Source organism: Phyllostomus hastatus, unplaced genomic scaffold, assembly GCF_019186645.2.
Source record: "Phyllostomus hastatus isolate PE091 unplaced genomic scaffold, TTU_PhHast_1.1 phas_contig_40, whole genome shotgun sequence".
Lineage (NCBI taxonomy): Eukaryota > Metazoa > Chordata > Mammalia > Chiroptera > Phyllostomidae > Phyllostomus > Phyllostomus hastatus.
Genome location: NW_025333872.1, coordinates 7261183 through 7288141, shown reverse-complemented (window position 1 = coordinate 7288141; position 26959 = coordinate 7261183). Strand labels below are relative to the sequence as shown.

The following is a 26959-nucleotide window of genomic DNA, read 5'->3' as shown; positions in this document are numbered from 1 at the left end:
TCAACAGACGGATTAAGCCAACAGTTGATCTAGTTCATATATAAATCTCAAGTATAAATTCAGAGAAAAGAGAAACAGAAAATGATATATAAAATCACAGCATTCATGTGAATTTCTTTTTTTTTTCTTTTATTAAAAAAAAAACCCGTAGGGATTGAGTCAGTGGGAGACACTGCTGAAGCCCCAAGCAGTTCCTCTTTTTTTTTCAAGTTTTTATTTATTTATTTTTAGAGAGGAAAAGGGTGAGAGAAAGAGGAGAGTAACATCAATGTGTGATTCCCTCTCTCTCACACCCTCAACTGGGGACCTGGGCCCAGCACCCAGGCATGTGCCCTGACTGGGAATCAAATTGGCAATCCCTCGTTCACAGGCCAGCACTCAATCCACTGAGCCACATCAGCCAGGGCATCATGTGAATTTCTTTAACTTTCTATTTTAAAATAATGTTAGACTTAAAAAAATATTGCAAAAATAGTAGGGTTCTCCTACACCTAGTTCCCCCTAATGTTAATATTTTACACAGCATAATTATCAAAGCTAAAAAATGAACATTGGTATGATATTTAACTACTTGAATTTCACCAGTTATTCCACTGATACCTTTTTTCTGTTCCAGGATCCAATCTAGGATCTGATCTTAGTCATCATGTCTGCTTAATCTTCTCCAGTCTGAGACACCTCCTAAATCTTCCCTTGTTTTTCATCACCTTGACACTTTTGAAGAAAACTAGTCAGTTACTTTGAGAATATATTTCTCAGTTTAAGTTGGTCTGATATTTTCTCTTAATTAGACTGAGGTTATGCATTTTTGCCAAGAATATTACATAAATTATGTGCTCTTCTCAGTGTATCATTTTGGGAGGTACATAATATCAATATGTCTTATTACTGATGATATTAACCATGATCATTTAGTTGAGAAAGTTTTTGCCATGTTTCTCATAGTAAAGTTACTATTTTTCCTTTTGTAACTAATCTTAAGGGAGATAATTTGAGGCTGCAAATATCCTGTTTCTCCTCGAATTTTCAACCACTAAGCACCCATCAGTGAATCTTGCCTGGGACAATCATTTTGCTGTGTTCTAATGGTGATTTTCTACTCATTCATGTAAAAGAAAACAATGCTACATACTATTTCAGCATAGACATGTATAAAGGAATGGACAGTAGATTGGAAGAATAAACCTTATATATTTGATAGTGGATACAGACTAATATTATCATTTAACAGTGTTAGAAAATTAGAAGAAGGAATATAAACTAAAGAAGTGGCTCCCAAACTTTGCTGCATACTGGAATCACCTAGGAATATTTAAATAACATTGATATTGGCTTTTAGGATTGACCACCAGACATCCTAATTTAATTGGTATGGATATAAGCAGAGCATTGTGATTTTTACAAGCTTTCCAGGCCCTTTTAATATGTAGCAGAGATTGAGAAACACTGACCTAAAGTATTTAAGATACTTATGAAAACACCAGTAATTCATGATTTAAATATGAGGAACACAGGTTATACAGTTGAGTAAGCACTCAACTGTATTCTTTTAAAAAAGTGTCAAAAATTAACATTCACCTTGAAAAAAGTGGCATGCAACTACAAAGTGGATGACTAGTGGAAAGAAAACAATGAGTTTTTAAAAATCAGAGAGTCAAGGCATTAATTCCTTATAAATTCTACTCACTGACAACAGGCAGAATGAAATACATTGACTGAAGTGCCTTTTGCATAGCACTGGAACAGATGCCAGAGTAAAAATAGTAAATGCGTTTCACACACGCAAAGACAACAGATATGCACCATAGTAGATACAAGTACCAAAAGTGGAGTATGAATAGGGAGCAGTGATTTAAGTCCAGCAAACGTATTAGTATATAAATGCAAAAACCGATACGCACACTTGAACAGATAATGAAGCTGTTCAAGTTTTCAGTTTACATATTTTGCTGGTGAAAGGAAGAGCTTTTTAAAAGATGGGAAGTGAAACACACTCTCTGCCAAAGCCCCATTTTCGGGATAAGGGTTTTATACTACTGTGAAGCATATATAGCAAGCACTTCAAAAGATCACACCGCTCAAACTTTCAATAACTTGCAATTATTCGTCTTTAAATATCTCAATTTATCCCAATCTGCACAAAACAAGTTTGGTGCCAATCAGGAGATAACACATCCAAGGAAAGTAAGTACAAGAGGGAGGTTAAGAGCTATAGAGAAAAATATTATTTTTTCCACACGAAAAATTCTCTTAGAGGAGAATACCAGGGCCATATATCTCTGTGAGCGTGTATTTCCATTTCATATAATTTTGGCCCAATGTTGTCACCAGTCACTGCTATATCATAAAACCAATAGCTAAAGCAACCGAAAAGTTTGAAAACAGTGATACCAAAAATTTTCGAATTCTCTTACCAATGTTGCAGACCCCTGGTAAAACTGCCAAACTGCGGACGATGCAAATGCTAGGCTCGGTGTCCACTGGAAGATGAGTGGGTCTTGGAATAACTGTCCCCTTTCCGGCAGCAAGCCAGTTAGTATCGAGAGATTTATTCCCCGTAAGGATGAAAACCAGACCAAGAGTCGCAGAGAATCCTTGGCCGGGCAGCGCCCCACAGGTTCAGTCAAAGCCAGGGCGCTCAATTGCTAACCCACTTGACAGATATCATTCAGCGCGCCCGCCGCGAAGGGCGTTGACGCGCCTGCGCACGGCGGCCCTTCCGTCCCAAGCTTCGCCCACCCAGGGGCAACCGTCACAAGTGAGCCGCCACTTCCGCCGGCGCGTGCGTAGTGGAGGATCGGGCGCGTGTGCCCCGCCGGTTCTTTCCCGGCTGGATCTTCTGCCGCACACGGCTCCTCCTCCCGCCCTCCACCCCCTACCTCGCCGCGGCCCGGTACTAGCGTGTTATCACGGCGAGGGAGCAGTTTGTACCTTGTGCTCCCGGGACGGCCGTAGTGCGCTCTCCCGGCGCGTGGCAGTAGCCATGGCAATGGATCAAGTGAACGCGCTGTGCGAGCAGCTGGTGAAGGCGGTGACGGTCATGATGGACCCCAGCTCCACCCAGCGCTATCGGCTGGAAGCCCTGAAGGTAGCTGGGGTCTGGCGCGTGGGGCCTGCCCTAGACCCTCCCTCAGCCCAGCTGTCCCGGTGCCGTCCACAAGCCTGGTAGTTTCCAGCCCACGAGGCCCTTGGACTTCCCTCCTCAACTCCGAGGGGCCTTCTTTCACCGCCCTCCGCGCCTTTTCCCACTGCCAGCCTTCTCTGCTGGTGGCGCCTGCCCTTTTCCCGGGACGTCCCGGTCCGTAACTGCTTTTGGCGGTCTCATCTCACCACCACTTCGCATTGCCCTCTCCTCCCCTGTCCCCTACTTCTCTTCACTCTGTTCGCACTACGACGCCCCCCTCCACAGCTGGCTGCACTTAACTTTATTCCCCAGAGCCGTGCATCCCCGCATCCCCGCATCCCCTCGCCTTTCCGTAGCGCACGTGTCCGTCCCGTACTCAGCACCAGCTACATTCTCTACGGTCTCCCCTGCGCTAGGTGTTTCCCTGCTAACCCGTTCTCCTGACCGGCCCTAAATGAGTGCCAGACCCGGGAGTGTCCTTTTACTTACATCTTTACATCCCTCCCTGACCTCTATGTGTCTTGGGTATTTCTGGGCTAATTCTCACACGCCGTCCCCCTATATTTTTTATTGTGTGATGTTCTTAGGCTATTTTGCGCAAAGACGAACTTCGAACCACTTGCTTTGCATTTTAACGAGGGCACTTTGATTTCCTGAAAGTAGTTTTCTTGAGTCCCGGATGCTCTGTTCCTGGGACTGCTGACTCTTGTGCTGCAATTTGGGGATGCTAATACGAATGGGGATGCTAATGCAATATGAGCATATTTCTGCATCAAACAATGTTTGTGCGCTGTGAGAAATGAAATGACCATTAGGAAAAGAATACTTGTGCTGTGCACAGTTTAAGTGATGTACAGTGAGCATCACTTGGAAGAAATTTAAAATGTGTAGATGTATGCCACAGAATTTGGAATCAAACGGTTGGGTTATACTTGTTTTTTTACTATAAAATATTAAAAATAGACACAAAAGTAGAGAGACTACAGTGATTTTGTGTATACCCATCGCATCAACTCAGGTGTTACCAAGATTTTACATTTGCTTTATCCTTCTCCTTCACCAAAAGTTTTTAAAACAAATCCTAGAAATTGTCGTTTCATTCCTATATACTTCAGGGGTGTATCTCTAACATTTTTTAGTCTTTTAGGTCAGATATTTTTTTCAACATTAGTTGGGATAGTGCATGGGAAATCTAAAACTATGAAAGTGAAAGGAATGTTTATGGGTTCCTTACTCATAATATTGATCTGTATTTTGCAGTTTAAAAATATGGCTCAGGTTGGAGTTAAGATGAAGGTTTTTTTAGTTTCTACCCTCTTGGCTACTAAGGAAAATGTTAACTTTTCTTCTTTTAGTTTTGTGAGGAGTTTAAAGAAAAGTGCCCTGTCTGTGTCCCCTGTGGCTTGAGGTTGGCTGAGAAAACACAGATTGCTATCGTCAGACATTTTGGCCTTCAGATCCTGGAACATGTTGTCAAGTAAGGAGCTTTTGGATGTTACCACTGAAGTCTTGAGGGTGCAAATCTTTAGTTCTTATATAACTCATAGAGGTACGCTTTAGGTGAATAGAAAAGAGCAATCCCGAAGAAGAAAGGACTGATCCCCAAGAGGTTACCACAGCCTCACTGGAGCTCTCATTCAGGACCTGACCTTTCTCTTCTTCAGTTTATTTGTCCATGTGGAACTGCATAGTACATACTAAGTACTCTACAAATGTTAGCTGATCATCATTCAACCAGCATTTATTGAGTTCTGACTATATGCCATAGATCTCTAAGTCTTTTTAGAATAATGCAATGCATAGGGAAACAAATCTCTGATTAGGCATTTTTGCCTTTAATTTTTTTTCTGAAGTTTGAGTATGGGCCTTCTCTGAATGGCAACTCCAAAGCAGAATCATATGAAAATAACTGAAAACCCTTTCTAACTTTAGTCTCCTACCCCCAATGTCTGTCAGAAGAATCAATCTGTTTTTAAGTATTAGCCAGTTTTTCTGGAATTGCGGTATTACTTTGTAAACCATCACAGAAATGGAATTAGCAATATCAAGATTGTATTTTCTGAAAAACAGTTACATTGTTGCAATTGTTTCAGGTGTATACATTTGCTTTTGGTCTGTCAGGAAAATCAAGGGGAAAGCTGATCTGTGTGTAAATCCTGTATGGGTTCCAATTAATGGCTTACTGCCTTAATAAAAACTATTTCCCCAGACTTTCTCTGTTAGCATTTTGGTTAAGTGTGAACTGTTTTGTCTGTTCATTGAGGCATATGAAATCAAAAGTTTAATTTCTTAGTGAAATTGCCAACATGATCTAACACCAGACTTAAAGTCTTGTCAAGAGAAGACTTCTAATGTGGTCTGTTGACTTTATGCATTTTGGTGGCCAGGTTTCGGTGGAACAGCATGTCTCGATTGGAGAAGGTCTATCTGAAGAACAGTGTCATGGAGCTGATTGAAAATGTAAGGAATTGTTGGTTGGACGACTTGTGTTTCCAATGTAGTTTAGACAGAGTGACTTCTTCAGTGTAGCGTTTGTGTAAAAATTCAGTGGTTCTATATATTACAGCCTATTTTGTATGATATTAAATGTTACGTTCAAGGTAAGAAGAACCACCGTCACAAGAAATTGTAATTCATCACAAACGCACTGTATGACAGTAACAGTAAAAAGTAAGCAGAATGAATTTGTTTCAGGAGTTAGAATATGACTTTAAACATGTTTAAAATCCATAGCGTTTTTTTCTTTTCTTTTTTTTTCTTAAAGATTTTATTTATTTATCTTTAGAGAAAGAGGGGGAGGGAGAAAGAAAGGGAGAGTAACATCTGTGTATGAGGGTTGCCTCCTGCACACCCCCTACTGGGGACCTGGCTGTAACCCAGGCATGTGCCCTGACTGGGAATCAAACTGGCCACCCTTTGGATCAAACTGGCCACCTTTTGGTTTGCAGGCTGGCACTCAGTCCACTAAGCCACACCAGTCAGGGCCTTTTTTTCCTTTTAAAGGGCATAAAAAGTGGAATTCCCACCCCTGTTCATCCCCAAAGTCTGGTGCCTTTGATAGAAAAAAAAATGTCCTTCAAAATTATTAATTAACTCAGGGTCTGTAATTTGCTCGTTCTGGGAAAACTTGCTAAAACTCATAATAGTCTTTCTGTATCTTCTCATACTAGAACTATTGGTGAAATATTTAGGTGCTCCTCCTAACTCTCCCATTTTAGCAGCCCTTCAACATATTCCTTATTTCTGTTTTCTTCCACCCTGGCCCTCTAACAAAATGAAACCATCCATATGAGAGTCTCCTCAATTTCTAAAGGACAACAATGATGTCTTCCTTGCTCTGTGTGACAGCCATTTTATTAGCCGGTAAAACCCTCACTTAAGTTTTAGGTGGGAGGAATAATTAGCAAGAATGCAGGACAAATGACTCAGACATGGAGAACAGGTTTGTTTACTCTGTTTACTTTAAATTCAGGCTGGCTGATGAGTTTTTATATTTTTATAGTCCTGTTTTCCCCTTGAATTCACTCTTCCAGACCTCTTAATATCTTTTTCTTCTTCAGGGAACACTGAATATCTTGGAAGAGGAGAACCACATTAAAGATGTTCTGTCTCGAATTGTAGTAGAAATGATCAAGCGGGAGTGGCCACAGCACTGGCCTGACATGCTCATAGAATTGGACACTCTTTCCAAACAAGGGGTATGAAATACAGTAGTGTCAATTCAGTTTTTGGTGTTTTGGGGGGGAGGGGGTGTGTTTTTGTTGTTTTTTGGGGGGTTTTGGCTCTTCAGGGGTTTCTTTGTTTTGTCAACAGAAAAGAGCTTTTAGGCATACCTACATGGAAAAGATGTTGGAATTTAACTAGTTTATTTCTCTTGATACAGGAAACACAGACAGAATTAGTGATGTTCATCCTTTTGCGACTGGCAGAGGATGTAGTGACCTTTCATACACTGCCCTTTCAAAGAAGAAGGGACATCCAGCAAACATTAACCCAGAACATGGAAAGGATCTTCAGTTTTCTACTTAACACACTTCAAGAAAATGTAAACAAGTACCGGCAAGTGGTAAGGGATACCCCACCTCCCCAAAGTTGTGTTTTTTAGTGAGTCGTCTTTTGTTTGTTTAAAGTTAAAATGAGCAAGGAACTAAGGTGTCTAGTTCAGCAAAAGAAAAGGCCATTTTATGAGCAAATAAGAAACAGGTGACAGGAAAAACAAGGACTGATTTCCTTTTTTTTTTTAAGAACTGATTTTCTACTAGAACAAATAATTCCTCTTACAGCAAGAAAATTCTTTAAGTAGTGTAAAGATGAAGGATAATTCTTTTTTTTTTTAAAGATTTTATTTATTTTTAGAGAAGGAAGGGAGGGAGATAGAGAGAGAGAGAAACATCAATGTGCGGTTGCTGGGGGTCATGGCCTGCAACCCAGGCATGTACCCTGACTGGGAATTGAACCTGCGACACTTTGGTTCGCAGCCCGCGCTCAAACCACTGAGCTACGCCAGCCAGGGCGGATAATTCTTAATATTTGAAAGTTCAGATATCTCATAGGTCAGGGTAGTGTCACTATTAAAATTTGAGGTCCCATTAGTCCTGTCCCTCTTTCAGTGTAAACTGCACCAAGTTTTTGTGACTACATGATTCTTGGTATTTTGTTCTTCCTGATGAGGTAGAGTTACTCTTAATTTTCATTTTTCCCTTCTGCAGAAAAGGGCAAGACAGATATTCTCTTTCCAACCATTGTCATTTTTGGCAGAGAGCCTTCAGAGGAAGGCAGTGTGAAAGTTAACCTAGCACAGAAAGTTAATCTAGTCCTCACCAGGGGGTGATTTAGCACCCCAGATTTTCACAAGTAGGGATTGCTACTAGCATCTGGTGGGTAGAGGCCAGGGATGCTGCTAAACATTGTATATACACAGTCCCCACATAAAGAGTTATCCAGCCCAAAATGCCAAAAGTGGTGAGTTGAAAACCCTGCTCTAGAATTCTCACGTGTGCTTATTTCACAAAATAGGACTAATTAAAATTCGTTATGTTTATGCCCCCCAGCAGCTTCATTAGGTCTGTTCTCAGGGAAGCACTAGATACTAACACTAATAGGAGAAGGTACTATGAGCTATTTTGGTGTGGAGGAGCTCACAGTGAGTACGTAATATATATAGACACCATATACAGGGCGGGACAGAATAGGTTTAAAGTTGTGAGTATGTAGAACAGTTTATTCTTGTATTATTTATTAATAATTGTATTTTTGTCATTCTGAAATGTAAAGCGCTTTTTTGTTTTGATTTTTAGAGAGGGATAGAGGGAGGGAGGAAGAAAGAGAAACATTGATTTGTTATTTCGCTTATTCATGCACTCATTGGTTGCTTCTTGTATGTGCCCTGACCTGTGGGGCACAACCTTGGCCTTTCAGGACAGCATTCTAACCAACTGAGCTGCCTGGCCAGGGCATAAAGCCCTTTTTAATTAAAGTATAGTTGACATACAATATTATATTAGTTTCATGTGTATTAGCACAGTGGCATTTCACATTTATACACCTTACAAAGTGATCACCACAAAAAGTACACTATTTGTCATCATACAAAGTTACTGTGATATTACTAACTATGTTCCCTCTTTTGTACTTTACATCTTTGTGACTTATTTATAATTGTAAGTTTGTACCTTTTTAATCCCCTTCACCATTTTATTCATACCTGACCACCCAACCCTCTGGCAGCTCTCAGTTTTTCTGTATCTATGAATCTGTTTGTTTGTTCATTTGTTTAGTTTTTTAGATTCCACACATAAGTGAAATGATAACAGTATTTGTCTTTCTTTGACTTATTTCACTAGCATAATACCCTCAAGGTCACAGGTGGCAAACATAAAGCCCAAGGGCCAAATCCGGCCCTCACCTTGTTTCAGCCTGGCAGCAGCCCCGAGCTCTCACTTAACTGTTAAGGAGTGGTTACATTTATACAGTCCTAAAATTACATTTGGCCCTTTGAAGGCAACTGCGAGGCTGATGTGGCCCCGCTGGTGAAAATGAGTTTGACACCTCTGCTCTAGTTCTATCCATGTTGTTGCAAATGTCAAGATTTCTTTTTTTTTCCATAGCTGAGTAATATTCCTCTGTGTGTGTGTGTGTGTGTGTGAGAGAGAGAGAGAGAGAGAGAGAGAGAGAGAGAATGTATATCCCCTTTATTCATCCACCTATTGATTAACACCGAGGTTGCTTTCATACAGTATCTTGGTTACTGTAAGTAATACTGCAGTTAACAAAGGGGTGCATAGATCTTTTTGAATTAGTTTTCTTCAGATAAGTGCCCAGAAGTCAAATTGTGGGTCCTTCTTTGTCTCTTGTTATAGCCATTGTTTTAAAGTCTGTTTTGTCTGATAAAAGTATTGCTATCCCAGCTTCTTTTTTTTTTTCCATTTTCATGAAATACCTTTTTCCATCCCTTTACTGTCATCACACACTGAAAAATACGTGTGTGTCTTTCAATCTGGAGTCTTCTGTAGGCAGCAAATGTAAAGGTCTTGTTTTTTTATCCATTCAGTCATCCTATGTATTTTTTTCTTTTTAAAAAAATATTTATTTATTTTTACAGAGGGGAAGGGAGGCAGAAAGGGGGGGAGAGAAACATTAATGTGTGGTAGCCTCTTGCACACCCCCCATACTGGGGACCTGGCCTGCAAACCCAGGCATGTGCCCTGACTGGGAATCGAACCGCTGACTCTTTGGTTCACAGTCCCGCACTCAATCCACTGAGCTACACCAGCGGAGGCCCTATGTATTTTCAATGAATCATTGAGTCAACGTACATTTAAAGTAATTATTGATAGGTATGTACTTATTGCCATTTTAATCATTTTAATACTAGATTTATAAGTGGCTGGTCTACTGTCTACTATATGTTTGCCTTTATTAGTGAGGGTTTTTTTTAATATTTTACTTATTTAAAGAGAGGGGAAAGGAGGGAGAAAGGGAGAGAATCATCGATGTGTGAGAGAAACATGGATGTGTAAGGTGTTCCCTGGATGGACTAGTGTGGCTTCCTGTTGTGGCTGGGCTACAACTTCCATGACACACTGGCAGATGAGGCTGGTTCCTGGCCCACCAGCTAAGAGGCCTGGCCACGCTGTTGCAGACTCACTGGTGTGCATGTCAAGCCTTTGGTGTGGCTGGCTACAAGGCCCAACTGTGCTGTTGCAGAGACACTGCTGGGTGCTGGTGCCAGCTGAGGCTTCCCACTGGGGGTGGTAGGGCAGGAGCCACTTTGGAGGGATGTTAACCTTAATGAGTCCTCAGGGAAATAAATGCCAGTGTGGGGTGAAGTGTTAGCAAGGCTAATAGAGTGTCAGAAATGGTGCCTGCCAGTGTCAGATCATCTAGATTAAAGCAGGGGGTCGAGGGGAATGGCGCCTGTCAGCACCTCTGACTGAGGAGAAAGTTCCAAAGGATCCCTGTCTCTCCAGCACAAACCCTAAAATTAGTCAATTTATCACATTCACATATGACTTGGGTGCTTTTCAAACTGCTACCTCTGTGCCAGGACTCAGAAAGACCACAACCCAGGTTTCCTGTGGCCCTTTGGTTCTCCCAGATACAAGCCCCACTGGGGGTTCATTTTCCTGGTGCAGGTTTCCTACTCCAGGACTCGGACCCCTTGCTCTTCCGGGATGATTTCTGCAGTTGTGATATTCTTCCCACTTGTGAGTCACCGCCTGGGGAGTGCGGGGTAGGGTAGGTCCTGACTAAACTTAGTTTCTACTCCTTCTACCTGTTTTAGTGTGGTGTTTTCTTTATGTATGTAGTTGTGGAAAGTCTGTTCTGCTAGTCTTCAGGTCATTCTGAGAGATAGATGTGCTATTTGTAGTTGCAGTTTTAGTGTCAGTGAGAGGCTCTAGTAGAAGGATCTTCTTACTCTGACAACTTGAACTTGAAGCCAAGAGCCTTGCTCTTGAATGCCCGTGTAGCTTGTCTGTGAAGTGTTCCTTGTGGTTGGTGCACTGCCGCCACAACAAATGTGTCTCCAGATGGGATTGCCAAGTCTATTAGTTATTGTATTATTTTCCATATGAGCAACTGTATACCTACTTTTGCCACACCCTGTACTTGTTTACACTCTCTATGTTATTTAATCCTCAAAACCCTAAGAGTCAGAAAGTATTGTTTCCATTTTGCAGGTGAGGAAAACCAAGGCTTGGGGTAATTATTCAAGACCCCCTATAAATGGTTTGGTTAGAATTCAAGCCCCATTCTTCTAATTAGAACGGACTTTTTCACCCAAAATACCTCCCTGAGATTTTTCAAAAGAAAACAAGTAAATACTTACATTTAAAAACCTACGTGGGCACGCTCTCCCTCCTGGGAGCATGCGCACACCTTTCTTCCCTCTCAGGCGTGCATCTCCTAAACTCTAACGGCCCAATGAGACTTGCCACAAGGGGAGCAGTGGGCAGCAGCAGTTCGTCCCGGGCTGACCCCCTGAGCCTGTCTCCAAGGCCCCCTTTTCTCTGACCTCCCAGGGAGCCAAGCAGCCCACCTAGGCTCTCTCTTATAACTTCTCTTATCCTAAGCCTTTCCTTGTTTCACTGTCCCCAGGTTTAATAAATGTACTCTCAGGTCACCTGGACTCGTGTTGTGAAATCACGAAATCAAGAACCCACACACTATACAGTCTGCACCAGGCAGACCTGCTCTGGGCCTGGTTCCCGTCTGTTAACTGTTGGATGGATATCCCACAGGCCTGGAGCGAGCAGAGAATGTTAGTCTGGAGTTCCCAGTGTCTGGATCTTCAGTCCTCCTCAGGGAGTGAGAGGATCTCTCTCCCTCTCTGAACTTCTTTAATATGAACCAGTTAGACTGACATGGCTGTGTATTGTTTAATAAAAAGAGAAAGTTTCAGTACTTTCACAATCCTTGCCCACAGCTAAGCCTGATTGGATTGGTGGCGTGAATCACATTAGATTGATTATTTCATTCATTCAAGAAGAAAAACAATTGTTTAAAATAAAATAAGTAAACTCAAATTTTCTTTCTTTAAAAAAAGCAAAACAAAAACCAAACCTATGTGATGAGGGTGAAGGAGGTATTCTTTTATTTTTCCCTGGGAGATTTAATACCTAGGAGATAGAGAACAAATTATGAATACTTAGTTGCTGTAGAAGTCTAGCCAATGTGCCAGAACAGGGCTGATGATAGGTGACAGTCTAAAAAAAGTTAAAAACACCTACTGGTGTGTTTTTCTCTAGCCTCTGTTTTAGTTTCCTTCATCTGTTAAACTGGGCTCCCACTTGTGCGCAGGGCCAGAGGACACCAAGAGCCATCTCTTTTACCTTGAACTTCTCAGTTTGCTTGTAGTTGCTTTTCTTCTATCCTTTCACCTTACCAATTGAAGAGTAAGTTGAATGCAAACAATAATGGGATGAGTAGACTCATTTTTCCTGTCCCGTCATCTGGCTCCTGTACTGGCCCCAGGGGTGTGGAGGACCCAAACAGGAATGAAGAATTTGCAGGAATGGAGAATAGAGACTGGACTTGGCTCTTGTCATTTGGATCCCTTTTCCCCCTTGGGCAGCATTAGTAGATGCTGATGAGGAAGATGATGATCTACTCATCTCTGCGCCATTTACACATCTATGTGTATCACTATTAATAATATCACTATTAATAATAAAGCCTTAATAATTGTTCTTTATGAAAAAAAACTTTTTTTCTCACTCGAGGACATGATTGATTTTAGAGAGAGGAGAAAGGAGGGAGAAAGACAGGGAGAGACATTGATCGGTTGCATCTTGTTCATGCCTTGACTGGGGACCAAACCGCAACCCAGGCATGTTCCCTGACCAGGAATTGAACTGGCAACCTTTCAGTTTGTAGAACGATGCCCAACACGTTGAGCCACACAGGCCAGGGCACAAAACATAGTTTTAATAGTTGAGAAAAAGAATTGTAAAACACGTCCTTTATGATCTTAATGATGGTAAGTTTTCAGGTACTTCAGAAGTTGTTATTCCTGCTTGTATTATTTTTCTGTTAATGGTCTTCAGGAGTTACTCTTAATTTTAATTTCAAAAATTTCTCAAAAATATTAATTTTATACAATTGTAAATTGTGAGTATTACGTAGTATTTTTACAGAATTTGGAATATAAGGATAAAAATTAGTCATAATTGTACATATACTAAACATACTGTTTTGATCTGTTTAGCATCTAGTATTTTTGTGTACATGTTTTTGCTATATGTGCATTCATATATGGTAATAAATTGAACTGATTTAATCTTGTTTCTTTTTTCCATTAACATTACAGCATTTCAATGTATCTTTGCCAGTTATAATTTGTCTTTATTTTAATTTGGAAAACGTGCTAATACTTTGTTTTAAACTGTATTTCTTTCATCACTAGCAATGTTGAGCCTTATTTATTCATCTTTTAGTTGTATTTCTTTGTAAATCATGTGCTTTGAAACTGTCTTTGCCGATCTGAATGTTCTAACAAATTTATGTAAGCTCTTTAAATATTAACTTCTTGTCATATTGCTAAAATCAAAATAACCCATTCTTACTAGAGTGAATATCAGTTATGTGTCCTTGGCAAAGGTATATTCTTTCCAAGATTGAAGGTTGAGTCTATGTTGGAGAATCTGTTTGAGAGCCTTGATATGGGGATGGAAAGTTATTACACAGCCTTTTACTCATTAAAAACATTGGATCCTTATACTTCTTTTCTTTCAGAATACAGATAATGCTCAGGACCCAAAGGTAAGAGCTCTTTGTGGAGTTGGAAGGAGACTTTTTTGAGGCTTGCAGATGTGTCCATCTAGTGGAAGGTGACCTTAGCCTTGGTTTATTTCATCACTGAGCTAAGGTGGAAGGGAGTTAAAATTAACAATATCTGAGATTTCTTGAAGGAAATTTGATGGACTCACATCACCATGGTCTTATTGATTTCTTGAGAATGCCAATGTTTGAGAAATGAATGTGTTCGTGAGGAAAAAAATACTTTTGAATTTCTTATTAGTGACTGTTACAATAGTACGTTTTAAAAAAATCATTTTCTTTTTAGAATTAGGAAATAGAAGGAACTCAGGTGTAACCACTGTTTCCTTGTCTATTAGAACTTTTTCAAAAAGTTATTTCTCTTTTATTCAGGCTCAAGCACACTGTCGTGTCGGAGTGGCAGCCCTGAACACTCTAGCAGGCTACATTGACTGGGTGTCCATGAGTCACATCACTGCTGAAAACTGTAAACTCCTGGAGGTGCTGTGCCTGCTTCTGAATGAACAGGAACTTCAGCTGGGAGCCGCTGAATGTCTTCTCATTGCAGTCAGCAGAAAAGTAAGTTACCACTTCAAACTGACTTGGATCCTTGAAGTCTGTGAGGGTTGTGTGTGCGTTTAATTGTATGTTGTGACAGAAAAACACTTAAAGGTTTGGTTTGTTTTTTTTACTTGACGCCGACTACCTACCTGCCTTCAACCATTTTGGACAATAGTTTGCCAATATTCTAGGCATTTATTGGCAAAATATGCAGGGGTTGGTCAGGCTAGTTGGTTCTTGAAACAGCTGTGCAGCTTGGCACTTCACACTTAAGAGATAAAGGTAGTATTAAACTTTAAAACTCGATGTTTGTGTCAGAGAATCATAGATGGTGGCTACTAACAAACAGGACCATGACTTTTCTCCCCACAGCAATGCTATCTTCAGATGCCACTTACTTTGCTTTGGTATCTGCTTTCATATCACATTTAAAAATATAAATTTTATCCAAATTAAGATTTAAACATTGTCTAAAAGATTTTATTTACTTATTTTTTAGACAGGGGAAGGGAGGGAGAAAGAGAGGGAGAGAAACATTGATATCGACTGGTTGCCTCTTACTATATTTGATTATATAGGTAAGAAGATGTTGGTAGTTGGAAGCTTTTAATAATATTGTTTTTGTGCTACCTGTGTTTCCCTAAAATTGGGTCTAGGGCAAGTTGGAAGACCGGAAGCCCTTAATGGTCTTATTTGGAGATGTTGCCATGCATTATATACTCTCTGCTGCACAGTGAGTATCTACTTTTGTATATTTTTTCTAATTCCTTGTTATATCATGCTCAGATATATCTGAAGCTCCTATCTGAGTTGACAGTGTTTCTAATAAGAAAATCAGGCAGTCTTAAAGGGACTTGAACCTTTTTGAAGACCTTATACTGGAAATCAGTTGTGGCCACTGACTCAGCACCTATTCACATTCACAGTTTTCCTGATTTTCTCCAGACAGCTTGTCTCCATGATTTTCTTCGTCTGCTTCTGATGATCCCCAAGCCTCCTAGTGACCTTGGTGACTATGCCTTAGACTGCTTAGATCTGGACGCGAGTCTGTCCCAGGGCCTGGCTTGATTATATAACTTGAGACATGCCTCCATGATCTCCTTATCAAAATAGTTGATGCCTGGAGTGTTGAGGCTCTTGCAAACAGCAGGAACAATGTGGTCAATGAGAAATGTGTTCATAAAACCTATAAACATTCAAGGTTCTAAAATAATGGCTTCTGCTTGTTTTCTTCCCATTGCTCTGGTAAATATTAAAGCATTTCCTTATACTGTGTTTTTTACCAGGGAGTCACGTAGAACCATGTCTTACAAATAGTGGAAGCTGTTGAGACACCCTCTTTTCAATACTTGTCACTGATTCTTGGTCCCAAGGACAAGTGAAAATATGTGAGATACATACGTATTACTTAAACTCTCTTGCTGTTTATTCTAATACAGCTTTTATGATGGCTTTCCTGTGGAGACTTAAGCTCTGTTTTTAAGGGGTCCTGTTAATTAAATGAGTGATAGGTCCTTTGAGTAGCCACTGCAGTTACTGTCTCCAAGACCCATTAGTTACATAGAGACCATGACATTCATGCTGGGGTGTCCTATCTCCATTTGCATGACTGATACTAATCAGCAAAGCTATGATTCAAACCCAAGCAATCAGACACCAAAGCCTGTATTGGAAATCATAACGCCATACTGCCCTTCAGTATTGTTAGAGCCTAGGTCTTAGTTGGCTCAAGGCCCCAGCTCTTTTTTTTTTTTTTTTTTAAGATTTTATTTATTTATTTTTAGAGAGAGGGAAAGGTAGGGAGAAAGAGAGGAAGAGAAACATCAGTGTGTGGTTGCCTCTTGCACACCCCCTACTGGGGATCTGGCCTGCAGCCTAGGCATGTATCCTGACTGGGAATCGAACTGGAGACCCTTTGGTTCTCAGGCTGGCTGTCAATCCACTAAGACATACCAGCCAGGGCAAGGCCCCAGCTTTTTACATTATACTGTAGTACCTCCAGAACACAGCTGATATGGCTGCTGTCCACAGTAGGGGTTTTGTTTGTTTGTCTGTTTGTTTGTTTGTTTGTTTAATTTCATTTAAGGGAGAGAGAAAAACATTGATTTTTGTATGTGCCCTTACCAGGGATTGAACCTGCAACCTTGGTGTATGGGGATGATTCTCTAACCAACTGAGATACTCAGCCAGGTTGTCATTATTAATTCTTGTTACTATAAATAGTTTTATGTCATTACAGGTCAAGTTTTGCCATTAAATAAGTTATAATTATTTTTTTAATTTAAAGAATTATAAAGGATTGCAGTCAGAACTAAATGAGAATAAGGCACAAAGTTATGCTTTTATTAGATTTTTTAAGACTTTCTTTTTTAAAGCAATTTAAGGTCCACAGTGAAGTTCAGGGGAAGGTACAGCAATTTCCCATATACCCTCTAACTCAACACATGCATAGCCTCCCCCCTTATCAACATCACTGTCCAGGGTGGTACCTTTGTTAGAACTGATGAACCTACATTGACACATAAAATCATCCAAATTCCATAGTTTACCTTAGGGTTTACTCTTGGTGTTTTATGTTCTATAGATTATTAGCACTGAATGATATCCCATTGTCTAGATGTACCAGGTTCTATTTATCCATTCACCTATCAAAGGACACTTGGTTGCTTCCAAGTTTTGTGGATTATGAATAAAACTGCTATAAACATCCAAGTTTAACATGCTGTAAGCATGCACGCTTTTGTGTGAACAGATTTTTCAGCTCCTTTGGGTAAATACCTAGGAGGGGCGATTGCTGGATTAAACTGTCTTCCAGAGTGGGTGTACCTTCTCAATAACAAAGATTTTCTATTGCTCCACATTCTTGACAGCATTTGGTGTTTTCATTGTTGGATTTTGACCATTCTAATAGTTGTGCAGTGTTTTGTTGTTTTAATTTGCATTTCTCTGATGACCTGTGAAGCATCTTTTCTTCCTTTTTTAAAAATTATGTTTTATTGATTGTGCTACTACAATTGTCCCAGTTTTCCCCGCTTTGCCACTCTTCACCCAGCACCCCCCACTGCTTTAGGCAGCCCCCACACCATTGTTCATGTCCGTGGGTTATGCTTGTAAGCGCTTTGGCTGCTCCATTTCCTGAACTACTCCATTTCCTATACTGTACTTGACATCCCCATGGCAATTCTGTAACTATTTGTACTTCGTAATCCCCTTACCTCTTCACTCATTCCTCTACACTCATTTCCTATCTGGCAACCATCAAAACACTCTCAGGATCCATGAGTCTGGATTCTGCCTCTGTTCTTCTTGTTTGCTTAGTTTGTTTTTTAGATTCACTCATTGATATGTATTTATTGCCATTTTATTGTTATCGCTCTGATCATCTTATTTATCTTAAATGAGTCCCTTTAACATTTCATATAATTATGGTTTGGTGATGATGAACTCCTTTGTCTAGGAAGCTCTTTACCTGCCCTTCCATTCTAAATGATAGTTTTGCTGGATAATACAACCTTGGCTGTAGGTCCCTGCTTTTCATGACTTTAAATATTTCTTGGGAATCCTTTCTAGCCTGCAAAGTTTCTTTTGAGAAATCAGCTGACCGTCTTATGGGAACTCCCCTCCTTGTAACTAACTGCTTTTTTCTTGCTGCTTTTAAGATTCTCTCTTTATCTTTAACCTTTGGCATATTAGTTATGATGTGCCTTGAAGTGGGCCTTTTTACATCCATCTTGTGGGACTCTGTGTGCTTCCTAGACTTGCATGTCTGTTTCCTTCACCAAATTAAGGAAGTTTTCTTGCATTATTTTTTCAAACAGATTTGCGATTTCTTGCTCTTTCTCTTCTCCTTCTGGCATCTCTGTGATGCAAATGTTGGACCTCTGGAAGTTGTCCTAGAGGCTGTTTATGCTATCCTCGTTTTTTGTTTGTTTTTTGATTCCTTTTTCTTCTTGTTCTGATTGGTTGGTTTTTTATTTCCTAATATTCCTAATCATTGATTTGACTTGGCTTCATTCACTCTACTATTGTTTCCCTGTAAACTTGTTTCTTATTTCAATTGGTGTGTCCTTTGTTTCTGACTGGATCTTTTTTATGCTGTTGAGGTCCTTGCTAAGTTCCTTGAGCATCCTTATAACCAGTGTTTTGAACTCTGCATCTGATAGATTGCTTATCTCCATTTTATTTAGTTCTTTTTCTGGAGTTTTGATCTGTTTTTCATATGAGCCGTATTTCTTTGTCTTTCTGTGATTGTTTCTATTTAGAGCTGCTTTGATTCCATGTCTTATTAGTGTGGCCTAATGTAAGTGTCCTATAGAGTCCAGTGGCACAGCCTCTCCTCTCATCCAGTCTGGGTACTTGAGGTGTGTCCTTCATGCTGTTGGCAGATCAGTGGGAGGGATTTACCTTCCAATCAGCTGGAAGGACTGGCTATGACCACAGACCACCAACCTCTGCCCTATGTGGAGGATCATCTGTGCATAGCAGCATGGTGGTGCTCTGATGTGGTCTATGGCTGTCCAGTGGGTGGTCAGGCCCTGGAGTTTCCTGGGTGGTGCAGGCCAAGGTCCACCCCAGCCTGTGTTTTGCTGGGGCTACCCTGCCTAAACTATAAAGCAATCTGAGATGGCTACTACTTGTGCTGGGCTGGGAGATTCCCAGTTGAAGCCAAGCTGTGCATCTAAGCCAACTGCTGCTAGTACCATGCCTGGGGCCAATTAGCTAGCTATATAGGGCTGAGGGCGCACTGACACCAGCTTTACTTGTTTGAGAGGATTTAGGAAGTTGTGAAGCCTGAGCCAAGACCAGCCACTCATATGGAAAAGCAACTGTTGACAGTAGTAAGTTTGGTGTGACAGTTCCTTGGGATATCCAAGGTGGGGTAAATAGTGTTAGCCAATTTGATAAAGTCTCAGACATAGCAGCCTGCCAGCTCTATGCCTCTGTGGGGCGGAGGGTTCAAAAAAGGTATAATGGCCTCTGCCTGCCTTTCTGTCTGGGGGAAAGCTGTTCCCCAGCTCTTGCCTTGATGCCAGACACTACAGTTCCTTCCCATATGCCACTAGTGCTTTTCAAGCTGCTAGCTTGTTGCTAGAGCTCAGAGGGAGTGAGTCTAAGTAGGTGAGTCCATGTGTGGGTTCTTTAAGAAGAACTGCTTGGAGCTCCAGCAGTTTCTTCCACTGACCAATCCCTGCTGGTTTTTGCAGCCAGAAGTTATGAGGACTTAACTTCCTGGCACTGGAACCCTGGGCTGTGGCCTGGTATGGGGCTGGGACTCGTCGCTTCCCAGACATACCTCCCAAATTTTTATCCAGCACATGTGGATGTGGGACCAGCCTATTCAGCCTCTCTACCTCTCCTACCAGTCTGGATGCAAGTGGTCTCTTTAATTCTGTAGTTGTCAGGCTTCCATTCAACTCAATTTCTGACAGTTCTGAGTGGTGGTGGTTCTATAATTTAGTTGTCATTTTGATGTGGTTGTGTGAGGAGGTGAGCCGTGTTTACCTATGCTGCCATCTTGACTGGAAGTCTGTAGAGCATCTTTTCATATGTGTAGTTGCTATCTGTGTATTTGAGGAGATATCTTTAGCCTATTTTTTAGTTGGGTTATTTTCTTACTATAGAGTTTTAAGAGTTTATTATATATTTTGGTTAAATAGCCCTTTTCAGATGTGTCTTTTGCAAATATTTTCTTTCAGTCTGTATCTTCTCTTCTCATTCTCTTGATTATAGTCCTTTTAATTTTGTCGTGATATAAGAAAATGTTACACATGCTTCCCTAGGGATCTCTCCTAAGTTCTCCCTAGTTATCAACCAATACCTAGGGAGCAACCAAAGCTGCTTTGGGCAGCTTTTTAAAATATATAAGTATGTACATTGTTGTCTGGAGTCATGCTCAGAGTTCGTGTTACTACTCTAGAATACCCAAGGACCATATAATGCCCCAAATTAGTGTGTCTTAAGGGATGAGACTGCATTGAATACTATTCTTCATCCATCTTTCAGTTTTGGAGGGACTTTTTTGGTAGTTTTGTTTTTAACTTTAATAACAAATTTGAATGTTGAGCACAGACCACATGCATTTCCAATTGTTGGGAATCCCTTTGGCTCTCTTGATGTGCAGCTAATCACACTATTTTTTCATCTTACAGGACTGCTGATGGAGGAGGCTTGGTAGAAAAACACTATGTTTTCCTGAAGAGACTCTGTCAGGTGCTATGTGCTCTGGGCAATCAGCTCTGCGCATTGCTGGTGAGTACTTAATTTCTGGAGCGTTTCACGGCTGTTTGAGGGGAGTGTTTAGAAAGTTTTATTTGTATTAGGGCTGACACATGCCATTGATATTAGCTTCATGGAGCATTGCCCTGCAGATTATTTCATGTGGTTCTACAGATTAAATTCTTTTAACAGAGTTTAAATGATATAAATTTCTTTTAACAGGTCAGTTATTAATGTCAGTAGCAAACATCCATGAATGTTACACCATAAAGTCAACGTTGGTATTCTTGTGATGTTTTGTAAAATATCAGTCTGCTGAGTGTACCATTTCTGAAAGTCCTATTAGATTATGAAACATTATGAATTTGAATAAAGAACCTCTTCTATAAATCTAAAGGATCTATTATTGGATCATAAAAGAAAACTTAATTCTGATTTACCTATAAATACCTATCTTTAAGGAAATATTTAATACTCAGTCTTACAAGTTGAAAGATAGGATATTGATACAGATATTTATATTTGATATTATGTCTTTTTTATGGTGGCTTGAATAGTTAGAAGATAGAGTTTCAGACATAAGATATAACATTGGGTGGTTATTTAATGGGTCACAGAGATGTGAATAGACCAGATATAAAGAAATATTATGGATTTCTTCTCTCTGTGATTTCTGAAATGAATACTGTTTTTTATTTTACTATTTGACGACAGAATGGGTTTTAATGATGATAATTAAGGAGGTAAAGTGGCTTTCCCATTTTTAAGCCCTGAAGTAAGGTCTTCCTCAGACCACAGGAAGTACATAGTCATTTCAAAACTGAAATTTTTGTATGTTTAAGGTATCTGTATTTGTTATTCCACTCTTCCTACTTCCCTCCCCTAATCAGTATCATTAATGTAATGGACTTTTTGTCCAACAGGGTGTGGATTCTAATGTAGAAACACCAGCAAACTTTGGGAAATACCTGGAATCTTTTCTTGCTTTCACAACGCATCCAAGTCAGGTAAATTTTATGCAGGTAACTTTTCAAAAATTTTAGTTAGGTAAGCCAAAACCAAGCACTATGGCCTGAAGTAATTAGCAGCTTATATATAAAATGTGACTCTTAAGGCCCTAGAAAATAGCCAGAGTATCATTTCATTAATAGTATTGCTGAATTGTCTTCCTGAACCAGGATTGTACCATCAGGGTCATTAGCTTTTCCCCTTCAGTAATATCCTTTTGATAATGCTCAGTCAGATGTGAGGTATGTCCCAGGTGATTTGCTACTAAAGATATTTTAAATATAAATTAACTTCATCCAATTCAAGATTCTTCTTGTAATATCACCCTGAGATTCCTATAACCTTTCTTGCATAAAAGAGAAAGTAGTGGATTCCAGCTGACACTCCAGGAATTTTACCTGACCCACAGTCTGTCTCATTAACATGTAGTACATAATGAGCAGTTGGTCATTACTGATGTATACAGTATGGGCAGTTCAAAGCATTATAGTGGTTTATTTCCATTGAAAAAATATAGTTGATAATTGTTGGGCTAAGTAACAATCCTTCCTGGTTATATAAAATCCAAATCTGTAAACAGATTTTTTTTAAAGATTTTATTCATTTATTTCCAGAGAGGGAGAAAGAGAGAGAGAAACATCCCCCAACCCAGGCATGTGCCCTGACTGGGAATTGAACCTGCGATGCTTTGCTTTACAGCCCGCACTCAATCCACTGAGCTACGCCAGCCAGGGCCGTAAACAGATCTTTTAAAAAGATTATTTATTTATTTTTAGAGAGAGAGAAGGGAGGGAGAGAAACTCGATGTGCAAGAGAAATATCATTCAATTGCCTATCATATACCCCACAACTGGGTACCTGGCCCACAACCCAGGCATGTGCCCTTTCCAGAAATCAGACTGACCACCTTTCAGTTTGCAGGACAACACCCAACCCTCAGCAATCAGCAGATTTTACTTTTCTTTTTCCCCTTTAGTTTCTACGTTCTTCAACTCAGATGACTTGGGGAGCCCTTTTCCGGCATGAGATCCTATCCCGTGACCCTTTGCTGTTAGCAATAATACCAAAATATCTTCGCGCTTCTATGACAAACTTGGTCAAGGTATGCACTGAGAATCTAAACATGTGAAATGTAGACAAAGACACATAATAAGACTTAGATTGACATCATTGCCAACTTTATCTTGGTCACTAATATCTTTGAGAATAAGAGAATATCTTTGAGTATATTCTCTTATTCTTCAAGAAGAAAGCAGTCCTGATTATTGTATCTATTCTTTCTATCTTGGAGCACTTATATACCACCTGTTGGACTAGATGCTAGGTAAAAGGAGTGATAGGGCAAGAGCATGACCATGACCATGCAATGGGATAATTGCTTTTCAGAAGTTAAAAGTGGAAAGAAGGGTGGAGTGATGAAGATTCCAAGAGGAATTAATATCTGGTTGTTTCTGAAAGTCAAGTGAGAGGAAGGTGAATGAAAAGGGAGGGGGAGAGGAAACAAATTGCTCACTACCTCAGTAGAGAGTTGCTTGTATTCCCTGAGATCTGCTAAGTGCTCTTGCAGCTGACTGATGCTTAATCTTGGTTTGTAAAATCAGAGAATGGGACCCATTCAAGGGTCCCCTTATTTCCTTAAGGAATTCGCTTCACACATAGCACTTGTGTCCTACTTGTCTGCCATGGTTGTCTTCTTTTTGAATGAAACATAAAAAGTTCCATGCTTATTCTCAGAGTTCAACATTTAAGGAAACAAATAGTTCTCAGTTCTTTTTTTACTGATTTCATGCTTTATTAGCACTTTGTCTTAGGACATTTTTGTACTCAAACCCTTAACAAATTCCAGCATTTAAATGCTCCCTGAGGAATCTGGAAGAGTATCAAATAAAAGCGTTCTCTTTTCTACCACTCTTAGGCCTATTGGAACTAGTAGCAAATTGTGGACTTGGGATAGAACAGGAGTAGTTATTTATTTATTTATTTATTTATTTATTTCATAAACATTTATTTCTCGCAGTTCTGGAGGCTGCAAGTCAAAGGTCAAGGGGCTGACAGACTCAGGTCTGATGAGAACCCACTTCCTGGTTCATAGTGGCCATCTCATTGTGTCCTCATGTGGCTGAAGGACCAGAGCAGTTATTTGTCATAAAATGTCTCATGTAAACCCTAACTCTTCTTAGTGCTTGAGCTCCTGCAGTTCAATACTCTTTTGGTAGGTCACTTTTCATCCCTTTCCCCAACTATCTTTCTCTTTCCAGATGGGCTTTCCTTCTAAAACAGATAGCCCTAGCTGTGAATATTCTCGATTTGATTTTGACAGTGATGAGGACTTCAATGCTTTCTTCAACTGTAAGTGACCCGGAATTTCTCCCAGCAGTCTCAGAATGTGTCTAGTGAATCATGGTACATACCCTTGGGGTTCTGTATTCAAGAGGCCCAAATTCGGACAGCAGTCTATGTAAGCTCTAGTTTCACATTGCAGAGGGTGCTGGGATTGCACTTATTTCAAAAGCCTAGCATATTCTCTCCCCCCCGCCCTCATTCTCTCTCTCTCTCTCTCTCTCTCACACACACACACACACACACACACACACACACTGCCTTTGGACATTAATTTTTAGAAGATAGTAATTGTATGTAAGTCTTGAATTTTTTTCAATACTCAAGATTAAATACCGTCTTATCATGTGGGTATTCTAAGAAAGAAAAGAAAAGCTCCTGTAACCTCATATTCTAATTATGTTCTGAGTTTCTGTAGCCGTAGCCTGGTTTCCCTTTTTTTTTTATGCCAGCTTTATTGAGATTTAATTCATTTACCACCATACAGTTTATCAATTTGTAGTATACAATTCAGTGTTTTTCAGTATTTTCATAGTTGTACAACCATCACCACAATTTTAGGACATTTTTATGACCCTAAGAAAGGCTGCACCCTTTAACAGTCAGCTCCCAGTCCCCTCTTCCTTCCCAGCCTTGGGCAATCACTAATTCACTTTCTATTTCCATATTCTGAACATTTCATATAAATGAAATGATACAATGTGTTATTTTTGTAACTGCTTTCTTTTACTTAGCATAATGTTTTTAATATTCATCTGTGATGAAGCGTGTATCAGTACTTCATTTCTTTTTATTACCAATGTTTCATTGTATGGATATATATATTTTATTCATCCATTCATAAATTGATGCATATTTGAGTTGTTTCTACTTTTTGGCTATACAGAATAATGCTGCTATGCCACTGGAATACAAGTTTTTTAGTACACATGTGTTTTTATTTCTCTTGGGTGTATGCCTAGGAAGGGAATTACTGGATCATATGTTAATTTCATGTTTAATGATTTCAGGAACTGCCAGGCTGTTTTCCACAGCAGTCATACCATTTTACATCTGTACAAACCTGTACTTTTAATTCCAACAGAAATGGGAGACCATTTTTAGTTTGCCACTTACAGGATCTAGTTTATAGGGCAATTTCCAGAGATCATTTTTTAAAATGTCTGGATTTGTTAACAAAACTTTACTGAATATTGGTACATTCAAAGCGTGAGTCTGCAAAACAGTTTCTTTAAACATTTTCCCCTGGGATAGATAAATGAATGAACATTAACTAAGTACCTATTATATACCAGTTATCAGAGTTGTCTTGCTCTTGGCAGCTTCCCGGGCCCAACAGGGAGAGGTAATGAGGTTAGCATGTCGTTTGGATCCCAAGACTAGCTTCCAGATGGCTGGGGAATGGCTAAAATATCAGCTGTCAACTTCTGTTGATACTGGATCAATAAACCGTAAGTTTTTTTTCTTAGTGTCTGAACATTAGTGAAATATTGTATCAAAATTGTACATAGAAAGTAAATCTCCTAAATCATACTTCAGAACAGTATGCTAATAGTATTCAAAAATATCTTCGCTCATTGACCAGTTCCAGTGTTTTCATTTGCACACAGAGAAAGCAAGTAACACCAAATTTTTTATCTGTTTAAATTAGAGTAAATCTATGTTCAGTTTTGCTTTCATTTTTCCTTTTTAACATAATCAACTAATTGTTTATTGTTAATTTTATTACTTCACTTCAGGTACTCTCTTAGATTGCATATCTGTACTTAACTTTTTAAAGCTTTCGACCAAGCTTTGAGTAGCACCATTCCTAAACTCAGAAGGAATGTCTTGTTAGGCATAACAGGAGCAGAACAAGGGCTTCCCACTCAGCTACCTCAGAGCCTTTGGAAAAATGCCACTTTATGTAAAATCAAAATTACCCTCCTCTACCCAAATGCATAAACAAGGTAAATTCTCTGTTCTCCATATCTTCTGTCTGTCCTTAATGCATGCTATGAATAACAGCGATTTACACAGCTGGAGAGAGTTGTAAATCACTGCTTTAAAAAAGGTCCATATTAATGGTCAGTTACTGAGTACATTAGTTACTTGACAATCAAGGGATTTAGCATTCAGTTTTACATATTCACCATTGACTCTGAAGGTTCTTGGTGTCTAGTAATGTGAATGTTTGTAGAGGCTCCATATTTGCACTTAGATGAAGCTAGTAAATGGAAACACTAATGGAAGCAAGAAAAGTAATTTCTAAGTCCTTTTGCCTGTGCCTTGCTGTTTGAGTGATGTGGCTTGATGATACTTGTGATCTTGGAGGGTGTCACAGTTCTCTAGACACAGCCTTTGCAATTGTCCTGAGGATGTGAAGCTATTGGATGTGAAGCAGCATTTTGTATCTTATGTCAGTTTTTTGTTGGAAGGATTATTTATGGTCTCAAATATCTTTTTTAAACATATTTTACTGATTATGCTATTACAGTTGTCCCATTTCCCCCTCTTCACTCCCCTTCACCCTGCACACCTTCTACCACCCATGTTCCCCCCCTTTAGTTCTTGTCCATGTGTCACACTTATAAGTTCTTTAGCTTCTACATTTCCCATACTATTCTTACCCTCCCCCTATCTATTTTCTACCTACCATCTATGCTACTTATTCTCTGTACCTTCCCCCCGCTCCTCCTCCCACTCCCCTGTTGATAACCCTTCATGTGATCTCCATTTCTGTGGTTCTGTTCCTGTTCTAGTTATTTGCTTAGTTTGTTTTTGTTTTTGTTTTAGGTGTGGTTCTTCATAATTGTAAATGTGCTGTCATTTTACTGTATATGTTTTTTATCTTCTTTTTCTTAGATAAGTCCCTTTAACATTTCATATAATAAGGGCTTGGTGATGATGAACTCCTTGAACTTGACCTTTTCTGAGAAGCACTTTATCTGCCCTTCCATTCTAAATGAAAGC

The 26959-nt window shown here is 39.7% G+C and overlaps 2 protein-coding genes across 4 annotated transcripts in view; one reads left to right on the top strand and one right to left on the bottom strand.

Moving 5' to 3' along the window:
- The window catches only part of POLH (DNA polymerase eta), a 31835-nt gene extending 29149 nt beyond the window's left edge, over window positions 1-2686 (bottom strand). For both annotated transcript variants that reach the window (XM_045843043.1, XM_045843044.1), the window contains exon 1: window positions 2415-2686. The gene's annotated coding sequence lies outside the window, so the exon portion shown is untranslated. The remainder of the gene's footprint in view (window positions 1-2414) is intronic.
- Window positions 2687-2802: 116 nt separating this feature from the next.
- The window catches only part of XPO5 (exportin 5), a 58988-nt gene continuing 34831 nt past the window's right edge, over window positions 2803-26959 (top strand). The window contains exons 1-13 of one of the 2 annotated variants that reach the window (XM_045843188.1): window positions 2803-3088; window positions 4480-4601; window positions 5512-5584; window positions 6685-6822; window positions 7008-7190; window positions 13859-13885; window positions 14276-14461; window positions 15100-15176; window positions 20593-20692; window positions 21583-21666; window positions 22644-22769; window positions 23926-24016; window positions 25330-25458. In XM_045843188.1, the coding sequence (XP_045699144.1) occupies window positions 2984-3088; window positions 4480-4601; window positions 5512-5584; window positions 6685-6822; window positions 7008-7190; window positions 13859-13885; window positions 14276-14461; window positions 15100-15176; window positions 20593-20692; window positions 21583-21666; window positions 22644-22769; window positions 23926-24016; window positions 25330-25458 (1441 nt within the window). In that variant the 5' untranslated portion in view covers window positions 2803-2983. The remainder of the gene's footprint in view (window positions 3089-4479; window positions 4602-5511; window positions 5585-6684; window positions 6823-7007; window positions 7191-13858; window positions 13886-14275; window positions 14462-15099; window positions 15177-20592; window positions 20693-21582; window positions 21667-22643; window positions 22770-23925; window positions 24017-25329; window positions 25459-26959) is intronic. The other variant, XM_045843190.1, reaches the window with a different exon arrangement.